The sequence below is a fragment of the Bombus vosnesenskii genome, unplaced genomic scaffold, assembly GCF_011952255.1.
Source record: "Bombus vosnesenskii isolate JDL3184/JDL3185 unplaced genomic scaffold, Bvos_JDL3184-5_v1.1 scf7180000013297, whole genome shotgun sequence".
Lineage (NCBI taxonomy): Eukaryota > Metazoa > Arthropoda > Insecta > Hymenoptera > Apidae > Bombus > Bombus vosnesenskii.
Window position 1 is genome coordinate 1583814 of NW_022882947.1, and position 12102 is coordinate 1595915.

General features: G+C 43.3%; 1 protein-coding gene across 2 annotated transcripts in view; it reads left to right on the forward strand.

Annotated features, from left to right (window-relative positions):
* The first annotated feature begins 11650 nt into the window (after nt 1-11650).
* The window catches only part of LOC117233532, a 178487-nt gene continuing 178035 nt past the window's right edge, over nt 11651-12102 (forward strand). Inside the window, exon 1 of one of the 2 annotated variants that reach the window (XM_033493916.1) lies at nt 11651-11819. In XM_033493916.1, coding sequence (XP_033349807.1) covers nt 11771-11819 — 49 coding nt within the window. In that variant the 5' untranslated portion in view covers nt 11651-11770. The remainder of the gene's footprint in view (nt 11820-12102) is intronic. The other variant, XM_033493914.1, reaches the window with a different exon arrangement.

Consider the following 12102-nt stretch of genomic DNA (forward strand, 5'->3'; position numbering starts at 1 on the left):
GTCAAAGTTAAACCTTTGGTAAATCTTATACGAGTGATTTCGCCGCAATTCGCTCAAAATCATTATTACAATCGCGATTACGATCGAATCGTTAGTTCTAAACGCGGTTGAGTTTGAAGTACCAAACTTGGAACTGTCGAACGATTTCAGAAGTAAAAATTCAAGTTATATCTTTTGTTGAAGCTACGCGAAAGGTTGGTCTCGAACGAAATTCGCAGAATCTCCGCTCCGGAATAACTTCTCTACCGGCAAACAAAATAAACGCGTCTCGCCGAAAGAAATGCTCAAGGATTAAGCCATTCGTCCCCGACGATTGTCTGACGGCCTCGTCCACGTCCACGGCGGTGTAGACTGCGCATCGCGATCGAGGCTTATTCAGAATTTAATCTACGCGAGGTATCTGCGCGTTGGCGACGAGAGAGTCGCGCGAGTCCGCTCGAACAGGCTCGTAGAGACGATCGAATCGGTCACGTCGCTGCTTCCCAGCGGCGCGATGCGTGAGCCACGATGACCTTTGTCCCAAAGCTTTGGCGAAACGCGGCCAGATTGCACGCTCTTTCGTGCTATACCGCCGCTGCACGTGCACGTGTACACCCCCGTTCAGAACTGGTAAAGTTGCAACAGTTCGAGACGATACGTGAATTTATTTCTGCTGGATGGTGTCCGGCCTTGGAAATTAGTTCATCCTTTGTTCCGTATATACAGGGTGTAACGGAACACGTGTGGCCCACTTTGCGCGTTGATCGTGCATCTAAAAACAATGAGAAAAGTTCGTGTAAACGTATGTTCCATCTGTCTTCGTTTATGAAATGTAACGAATCCACTGTGTACGTAACATCTACCGCAACAGGTTGAAGCGTTAAGATTCGGAATAGAAGAAGCTTTTCAACAAAATCGGCAAAAGCAAACATCTATTCAGAGTGTAACCGGATCCGTGACAAGACGTCTACTGGCTTGCCTTGAAATGCGAGGTAACCAAAGCTTCGGACCAAGCAACGTCACTCTGTGTTTCTACGAATTTCGTTCTACAAAATTGAATCGTACAGAATTCTGTTACGAAGGAAATGGATGACAATGATGGACGATGAATGGCATAACGATATATTAACTCTGATCGGAAAACAGGATCGACGAATTTGCGTTGAAAGCGAAATATCCTGCCCTATCTCTTGCAGCTAATTCTCGCAACTTCTACGATACGTTGCCATAAATTCATATGTTTTTTTACCTTGCCTGAGCATAAATTTCTGGTCGATTAATCCTTTCGATGATAATCTAGATTAATCGCCACGTTTCGTGTAAGATCAGCGGGTGTCCCTATACTTATGAACCAGGCTGTACGTGTTTCCGTCTTTTTGCACGTACGGCGTCGATTCAACGCAACGGATCTGTCGACGATGCTCGATGTTCCCATTTCGCGGTGTTGACGGCTTCCTAAAGTCAGTCGAACACGTATTATTAGCCACGTTACGTAAAGACATCTCGCGAGATGCGACCTTTTGCGCGACACGTGCGGCACGAAAGTGCGATTTCGATCTGCGAGAGGCAATAAAGACGCGATCGTAAACCGATTTCGATTGCGTTGATGCCGATGGAATCGGTTCCGTGAAATTGCCTGTCTGTTTGTTCAGTGCGTGGAACGAAGTTGCTTGAAGAGTTATATGGACTAGGTTCGAAGGGCGAGTACGTTCAAGTCGACGATAGTCGTATAATCTGGAATAAGTTCGATCGAATGGCGATCGTAATATCGTAGTTGCGAAACACCGCGTGCTATTAGGTTCCGTGATCTCCTTCGAAAGATGGTTACGTTTCTATTTCTGGAATATTATTTTTTCCGTAATGAAGAATTCTATGAACTCGGCCGCTTTATTGCTACTTTCCTCTTATTATCATTGCATGACCAAATTATCACACAAGCAGTCCATTCGTTAAACGTTCGTTCAACCTCCTATTCTTCCAAATTGTCGTCAGGCGTCGATTCTGTCGACAACGATCGTGCCATCGTATTCTTCGACGTGAAACAAAATTCTCTAGAAACTAAGAAAAAGCAGCAACAACGCACGCACTACGTAAGCTGCGATCTATTCGTTTTCAGAGTTCGTTGGAGAGATGCAACGGGAATTGATTGACTCGTCGATTGGTAATTCGGCTGGTTCGTAAACGAAATAGAATCAGTCGGGGAAACGAGGATGCGGTGTGTTGTGCGTGCACGGTAATTGGACACGTTCGTCCGCGTAACGTGGAATTCTTGTTGCGTTCGAGGCAGCCGGTTGGCTGATGGTCCCGATGCAGGGGTCATGGTTCAGAGGTCCGATGCGGGTCTTCCGCACACATCCATATTAAGTGGCTCGCTTTTATGCGCGCGGCTGGACACTGAAACGCTCTTAAAACCAGCGGATACAGAGGCTCGATCGCTGCGAAAATATCGCGTTCCTCCGCCACGATTCTTTTACGTAGTATGTTTCACTCTTGGACTCTCTGTATGTTAGATCGGTGCATGTGAAATGTTGTTTTCGCAAATGAAACTTCGTACGTGATTCAATTGAATTTTTCCAGCGATTCCATTTTATTCAAGATTTATAGTATAAACAGTTTGGTATACATTTTGCATTATAAATTTTGAATCTATTAAGAACGAATGTCATTATGGCGGTGGCTTCTGTGAACTTTAATTCGCATTTAGACTTCAGCTGAATCGATAAAAGTTTAATATTTTAAGAAGGAAATATTGTAGAAATCCATTGTATTCTAATACTCTGATACTTGACGCGTATTACGTAGTACTCGATACTTTCTTCTATCATTGACGTGATAAAATAAAATTACAGAATTTTTTATACGCCACGTGTGAAATGATGAAAATACCAATAAAAAAAAAAAGAAGGTGGGAAGAAAGTTACTGCGTAAAAGTATACTGGCGATTGGCGATCTATCGTATCGCGAAAACTTTCGAAGAGCAAAGCTTTGATAGAAATTATTCATCGAGAAATAAGCGGACGAGAGAGCATTACAATCATATGTACGTCTGCAAGTATGATTCGTGATCCAGTGTTCCGTATCCCCGTCCGGGAAAAATGCAGAATAAGCAGAAAGCTCGGGCTTCTCACAGAGGAAACAGAGATCACGTTTCGCCATTTTTCCAGAAGCGAGGAATCTCACGGTGAGCGGTCACTTGGAAAAAAGAAATGCAGTCACGAAGAGAAGAAGAAACTCGACTGTATCCTCACTTAGCTTGCCATATTTAACTCTTTCGCCAGAGATACACATCCGCCCTTTACATCTATAGATTCCTATCGCGGTTTACGTAACATTCATGCACAATACCACAGAATTCATTCCTTGCGTGAATTAAAATTCATTACAAAAATTATCACATCACCTTTTTAATTAGAAAGGTAGTGTGTCAGGAAACAGGATACCGGGCATGACCAGCGTAAACATGGTAATTTCCTCTTTTAATGTAACAGTTACCGAAGAAAAATATGTTACTTAGACACGCTATTAATTTTTATAACATCACATATTCGTATTATTACACGATATCTGCTTCCTCGTCGAAGCAAGGCGGATGCTTTACAACGAGATTGAATCGTAAGAATAATCACGTTTCTCGATGCATCTATTTCTCAAAGGCACTCCCTGAATTCTTCAAAAATGTAAATCGTAATTTACGAAACACTCTACGTAGAAATTACATCTACGAACGTTTTATAAAATCAAACAGTTCGAAAGCACAGAAACTTCTCTACGTTTTCTTCTATCTATTGGGTCGGCATCTAAGCGATTGCGAATTTTGTCAATAACATCTAATGACAAAATCCGCAATCACTTAGTTTCCAGCTCAATAGAACGAAGAGGAAGAAACACGAGCGCATAAAAATGAAAGAAGTCTCGATATACACACGTATATGTATTATCACATTGAGAATTATATTCTACGTTCGGATTATTTGCAACGCTATCAACAGATTCAACGATATTCTCGTTAGCAGCCGTAATTCAATGTATTGTCTATTTTTAACACAAGTTCCATCGCACCTGATAGTTACTATATAACGATCTTAAAAGCATATACTCTTTTCATAGCGTGTACTAAAGATACAGCAAAGATTTATTTTTACTACTCTATCTTAACTACTATGCACAGCTGTTGTATACTTTACCGCATGTATACGCTATATAGTAAAGATTCCTCGATCAAAAGATGATTCCCACGGAAACGTGCCATCCGTAATACAGCAAAGAAAGAAAAGAAGAGGGAGGAAGAGATGGCGACGCGTCTGGCGGCGTCGAAACGGCACAGAAGAAGCCGCGGAGAGATGTAGACGCGGAGGAAGAAAGAACAGCTGGGAGAGGGGAGGCAGGGTCGGCCGGGTCGGAGGGATCGAGAGGGTCATGGGTCACGGGTCGTACGGCATAGCCCTGACCTTCGACCTTATCCCCTTCCAGCTCTTCTCGAGACCCCGTGCAGACCCCTACCAGTCGTACCTAGAACTCGCTTCTACTTCGTGTTCGACTCCGCTTCGGGTCTCGCGGTGTACCCGCGGTGTCGTCTTGCGTTTCTTTCAAAAAATTCCTATCGTTGTTTCTAATCGGTGTGTCCGATGATATCAACTTAAATATAAAAAGAAAAAGAAAAGAAAAAGAAAACGGAGTGCAACAAAGTGACAATAAAAATTTCGTTCCTGTGAAATGTGATTGCAGACCTTGACACAGTTTAGCGAGGATAGCAGTTTAACGACGCGCAAGTTTGGCATCGTTTATGTTTTGGTAGCAGTAGATTAGCGAGTGTGCAAGTGCATCTGGTGCAGACGCGTGCAGCGGCGTGCAACGTGGCCTCGTGACACGGTGTAACGACGCATTGATTCGATCTTTACAACGGCCGGCCACGCTGATGGAGCCTGTTGTTCGTGGCGTGTGACCGCGTCCGCTCGGCTACGCGCCTCCGACTGCCTCGCTTCTTTGTGTCACGCGACCTCAGCTCGGCCGGATGGTGAATTGATTTTACTCGTCCACTGTTTCTGGATAGACGAGCGCGTGGAAAGGCAATATGGGAATGTGTTTGATAAGAGTGGGGATTATGTAGATTGATAGGCAGATTGGCGCAATGGAATACGTAATATTGTCTCGATGTGTTTCTTCGCGGTTTGGTGACATTTTATCGCAACTGGTTCGTAGTCAATAAACTACTTTCAAAGGTCGTTCGTAATTTGGATATTTGCGTGTTACGGTTTTGCAACCTGTAATATGTCAAGTTTGACATTTTCCTAGTAAATTATATACCGGTAGGTATACGCGTTTTATACGTTGAATTTTCAATACTCGAAAGAGGTAGAGCTTTTGGAAAAAATAGGTAAATTTTTAATGCATTACATTTTGCATACACGACTGTGAAATACCAAGTTCCAACAGTCGATAAATCACGAACAATCGAAAAATCAAATAGCCAAAGATCCATAATAAAATTTTGTCATCGCGCTGGTTTCTTTATCGCTCTATTTCGTTGATACGCGCGTGTTACGTAATTCCTATCAGCTGACGAAATATTTCTAATTTCTAACTTACTTTTTCCTCTTATCTCTCACGATTAACGATACAAAAACAAGCGATGCGACTCGTATTCGAGACTCCACGGATTTCTAGCCTTTTTTGTATCGAAAGTTTCGCGCGGTTTGTTATTCGAAACTTGTCGCTTCATTATAAAACGTCGCCGTTAAAAGTCACGAAAATGTTCACGCGTCTGGCTTTCGATTCGATGGATAAATTACCGGTGAAATTGTCGTCCGATGCTCGTCGATGGCGTCTGTTAAACGCATGGACAAATGTCGCTCGTAAATCGGCGTTAGTACCTAGTAACGTTACTCCAGATGCAGTGCTTTCTCTTCGAACGCGAGTGTCGCGCATTACAGTCAACATGATGAATGTAATGACAATAAATTATTCCGGATATCGGCAGTAAAGCCGCTTTATCGCGAGGCAGTACGTAACCCTCGCGTCCATTAAGAAAGAAATCGACTTTGCTGGCCAGAAAATCGTTTCTTCTCCGAGCCTTTGTCCAGACAAATTGCCGTATCTCCAGATAACGGCGTTACATGTCTTTTCAACTTTGCGCAAAAATTCTTTCTTCCGAGTTTCAACTCGAAAGATTCTAATCAATAACAAAATCGATTTCGTATGCTTAGGCAATGAAATCTCTAAGTAGCGAAATAAGAAGAATTTAAGTTGATCATATTCCTGCTAAAAGTTACAGTCAAATTTCTCTTCTCACTCTGGTAGAGAGAAATAGAATCTCCGTTTTGAAAGTTTTCTGTATCAAGAAAATTGAAGTTTTAACGTACGCGCGAAAATTATTCGCAAGATAATCGCCATCGTACTTGGACGTTTCCGCTGTTTGAATTTTAAATCGCGGACACATTATCTCAGCGGCACTCTCGCTTTCTATCGTTATCGATAATCTTCGCGTGGAACCGCGGAACGTGTCGCTACGAATCTGTATCGGATGTTGTAAATGCAATCGACGCTTAGAGAGCGGATTACATGTTTAATTACAGACGCAAGCGGCGATATCGCGTAATCGTAAATAAAACGAGACTGATGGATAATCAAGCAGTCCATTCAGGGGTATGATTAATACTGTTATCTGTCGAGTAGCGTGTCGGTCGTTTTGCCGGCTTTATAAACCGATCTTAGATAAACGCTGGTTGCACATCGAAAGAGCTTCATTATTGTGTCGTGGCTGGATAATCTGTTGGCCGGTTGCTTCTCGTTTCGCCACTAGAAAGAATTTCGCTTCGATTCTTCGTGCAATTACCTGCTTCTTCCTGTTTCGCTAACGCATCAACCTCTGTGATTAACGACACGGTTTAAAGCGCGAGTGGGACGAACACGAGGAAAAATCGGCCGAACCGAGTGTTACGATCGGTATTCCGATGATTTTTACCCGAGGCCCAAACCCTTTCCATTAAGTCTCCTTTCACGAAGGATGCTTCGCTGCCGGGCAAGTTAAATTCTTAAAAAAGAGTAATTGCGTCCTTGGCCCTTGATTTATTCTGTTACCGTTGTTCTGCTCCGGCTCGTTTGCTATTTCTACGAGCAGCGTTGCACTTAAACGTTATCGACATTACCGAGAACGCTTCTTACACAAGTGGAATGGAAATTTTGTTCGTTCCTTTCATTGCGGTATGTGGAATGTTGACGAATGTTTCGCAATTCCCTATATTTGTTACGGCCACGCGTAGAAAGCTTGCTTAATCGGAATAACCGTAGGACGACAAGTGGAACACCAAATTCTGGCACTGCTTCGATTGTCATTTCCATACGTTTTTCGTTATCTATTCCAAATCTCCATAATTAATTTTATTTCCTTCGTCTCGACAACTCTATTAAATTCGTAAACTTTTTACACGGAGAACGAGATTTTATAGGCTTCTCAGATTACGATCGCAGTGCTTCGGTACCCCCATCCAGTTCCTCGATATAGTCTCGAGTAATTACCTCCATAAACACAGAAACCTTAGCCAATAAAAATAAGAGGCAATCCAACCATAGCCATAACAAAATTCTATTTTTTTTTTCTTCTTCTTCTTCTTCTAAAGTCTCCGTCGTCCATTTCATCGTCAATATCGCAAATCTGTCTAACTACGGAAAGTCAACGTATATCGAGGAACAAATAGACGAGAGATGGTCGTGGAGTGAATCGCCGCGTTGATCACGAGCACAGACTATGTTTATACGCGTGTTCGTGAGCGCGTAGGTGCGTAGGTATATCGTAGATTACGCGTGGCGCACGAACGACCTCGGTGCACGGTTCGTTAGCAAGGATCGCCCTCCTCTTCTACCTCGGCGACGTTGACCCGACGTGGGCGCGGGCCACGCGTCGCTAATGACGAGCAATCAGCCGCGAACTCGATGCAAATCCGGCGTCCAAAGGGCAGTCGGAGAAAGTGATTAGAGGATTGGCTCGTTGCGTTGCCTGGAGCCTGTTCTTTTCCAGAATGTTGAGATCGTCGAGGAGATCGTATAGGAACGTCGAGTTAGCAATAGAGAAGTTGATTTTACGCCATCGAGGATGACATTTAAGTAAGGATCGCGCGTAAAGGAAGGAGAGCCCGTATTTAATCCGTCGGATATTTTAGCGTTATTTTTTCAAACTTCAATAGCTTGGAAAAGTACGGTGAGCTCCACTTGGAAATTCTAATATGGCTTAGAAGAAAAGCAATTTCGTACAAGGCTACGTGGTTACGGAACTTTAGTGCGAATAGCTGATTCGTCACACGTGGCGTTATTTTTATCGTCTGCGTTAAAAGAAAAATATGGGTCAGTCGCTGGAAGAAATAATTCTATAGTAATCGTTGGTACTTCCCAGAGACTGAACGATTCTCCTGAACGATCCGTTTTGCTTCTAAATCGTAATTCTCGAAAAGCAAGGTATAAAGATGAAATGAAAATTCCAGAAGCAACTTTCTCGAGCTATTTTCAACGCCAACCTGTCAGAACCGAGCTCGATGCTTGGCGAAAATTGCACGTAATACGCGAGTGACGAAGAAAGTCGGTGTGCTCCGATCGAGAGGAAGTTGGAATCGCCTCACCTTCGTAGGTTCTGGTTTTATCTTCGCCGGCCCCTACCAACGCCGCCTCCTGAACCTCCACCACCTTCTCCGAGGTCCGCCCACAACGCGTGCTCCTTCGTTCCCTTCGCTCCATCCCCGCGAACTCCCACGCCACGTGCTCGTTCTTCTCGCTGATCTGCTCCTTTTGGTCCACCAGGAAGCCTCGGATCCACCATCCATCACGCGCAACTATCGCGACTAACGAGTCCGCTCTTCATTCACGACCTCCGGTGCAAAACGGGCTCGCCACGGGTTCAAGGGTCGTGTTTCATTTGGCGAACGATTATGGGCTACTTCGACCAACGAGCGAGCGAACGAGCCTCGTTTTCCAGTAACAATGCCTGTAAATAATGAGACCGTTCCGTGGAAACTGTTAATGGGATTCTTGAATGGTGTTTGGAGGTTCGTGTTAACCCTTCGGCAGTGTAATAAAGTGACGAAGAATTCAGGAAGTAATTATCTCTTTATCTTCGAGATACTGCTAACGGGTTAAATACTGTAAAACCACTGTTAGACGTTATTGAGAGGAATGGCGAAATTTAGAGATTAGTTTTAGAAGTTTTAGTAAGTCGAGCACGTCACCCTTGATTTTATAGTGTGCTACCTATTCGATGTCTTGATTCAACTGTACTTTAATCGGGAATCGAAAAAAGCGTCTAAAATTTCTAACAGTCTGATCGACGTAAGAAACAGGATAAAAACTTGAAACAACCAGAACCAGGACTGGTATCCGTAGACTTGGAACATCAACCTCTTTTTCTTCGATTCCAATTACCGCAATTATAGCACTTGAGTCACGCTTCGACGCGAATTGATTTACCCTAGAATTCTACGACTCGTTGTTGCACAACCTACAAAAACGGCAAAGTTCACGTATTTTTTCCCCTCTATCCCTCCACCCCCCCTCTCTCTCTCTTTCTCTCTCTCCCTCTCTCTCTCTCTCTCTCTCTGTCATACTTGTCGACAGAAAGGAAGGTTGTCTCGGTAGCAACGTTATTTTGCATGACTTCTTTCTTTCGGAATTCCTTAGTTTTTCACGCTGTAGATTGTTACGTTACGCCTATAGTAACTGTATAGGCTCGTGAGTCATAGTTTAAAGGATAAAGAATGATCGGCGCAGCGGTGGTGCGATTTATTTCTTCATGGTCAAGCGGAATAGAGAAATGCGCGAACAGTTTGTTTCACGCTTCGGCCAGTTCGCCCGGTGAAGTCGGAATGCTGGGCGAACAAGACATTTTTTTTGAGCAGAATACATCGAGGAACGTTCGAAACGCGCTTTCTACTTTCTAAAGCTTCCTAGTATTTCGATTTTACGGAACGAGTTATTCGGTTTCATTGCTGTTAGTTAGGATGAAAATAAAAATATATCCGAGATAAAATAAACAATTGTAGTCGAGAGCTACGAGCATCTCGTCGTATCTTTTCGCGTCCATTTTATCACTTTAATGAAATCGATCGAAGCGTTTTATCGTCTATTATTGTATCATTCGACCGTAGTCGAATTAAGTCAATTAACCACGGCAACATTCCAATTTATTTCTTTATTCGTTGAAACCGCAAGAAATATCAAATCATCCGAAACCACGTCAAACAATCTTCCATATACGTTGGATCCGCGCTCATAAAACAAATCACCCATCGCTACGGAACATTATCGATACCTAGCAGCACTTCCACAAAATCGCCCTCGAATATCTCCAATTTCGTTCCATCGACTGGTTCCGTTTCGCAAACACGTTCCGCGCGTTTAGCGCAGGAAAACGGCTGCCACCGTTTACCGCGAAAGAGTCGCCCCGACTTAAAATACCGAGCAATTCCCAATCGAATTGCCTGCGGATAGTGATGGGAGCGAGTTCCATGTGAATTCACGAAGCATAGCTGCGATCTACACGGGTTTCGTTCGTTTTCCTAGCTTGCCAATCTATCGATAATCTACTATATTATTTTATTTATATTTCATTTAATTTAGTTTGATCTACTGTAACGTTATTTTGCTTCGGTCAGTCTGCCATAGCATTCTGCGGTTCGTCAATTTATTATCTTAAGATTCTACTACACGCGCCTGCAATTCCTCGGCTCACGTTCTTTCGAAAATATTTCCGAAAAATTCCAATCTGCTTGAAAGTTTCATTTCGTTGGCCAAAAATGTTCCGATCGAATTCGAAGCTACTTGACGCGCACTTATTCCCATCGCTGGCGATCGATTCGAGCTGGTCGCGGATCATTCTAGCAAACCGCACGATTCCAGAAAACATCTAATCCAGCGGATAGGAGGTGGCATTACGGCGTGTTGCGCTAACGCGAAAAACAGTAGCCCCGTTCTGCATGCGGGGAAGGATCGGCACGCCTCGTCTGCGAGGCGAGTGCAGGCCGCCAGTCTGCAAAAGCGGACTATCGACCAGGATCGCGCGAAATAGTACGGTTACGACGTGTTTTATGATCCGCGGGTAAGTGCGCGTTCCTTTCTAGCGGCAAAGTGGCAAAACCATCGTGATAAAGGAACGCAGCCATAGGAAACGCCGCAGATGCTGAAAGCATCGGGTTCTACGTGCAAAAGGGAAATCCGCGTTCGCGTTTTTTCCTAAGCCTCTTTGAGTCTTTTTGTCGAGCCTGTTTGACCGCGCCTTCGTCTTTCAAGGTTGTTTCGTTGTACTGCAAAATGGTAATCCGTGCTGTAACCAGCGAATATTGGGTTTACATGTTGCGAAGAGCGGCTGGTATTTATGGCAAGATTTTTTGTTTCGAGATGATTAGGTGATCGAACGTCGTTTCTAGACGATTATTGAAAGGCCCTGTAGTGCGTATGGTTTGAGACTGTACTTTGTGCAGTGTCGTTGATTGGCATATGATACGCGTGTTGTTCGTATTTTGTGGGAGAAATTTGATTTTGGTAGCAAAGTTTGGGGATGTCGTAAGTTTCAGCGAAGATAATCGATTTCAGGAAAATCGCGTAGCTGTGCTCTGGAACTGTCAGCAAACTGACATAGATTTGAGAAAAGTGTTAATTAAAACCGACCAAATCGAGCTAAATTTTTTGTATTAATGAAAAACACGGTTTAATACTTCTTGTGAGGATATATCAGTGTTCTTGTGGTCGTAACTTTAAAAAACACCTTCGATAAATTAATGTTACTAAAATACTGTTGTAAAGATCTGCCAAAATGTTTAGCCTCGACTGGGGCTTTCACTTCATTCCAGAAGAATATGGAGGTAAGAAAAAGTGCTTTAATAAGAAGAGTTATCAATTTGCCAGTTGACAAAATTCTGGACCCTTATTAACGCCCCCTACACCGTACAATCATCGATAAATCAAGCGCGGCAAGAATTTCTCAATGAAAATAAAAATCCTTAACGAAGAAATTCAAGGATCCAATTCCGCCTGAGCCATCAACGACCCTAGCGCTTAATATCATTAATAAATCTTCGCATTCATATAACAATCCAAAAATAAAGAAGTTTCGCCAACTTCCACGAAACGCAGCCTAAAAAGGTA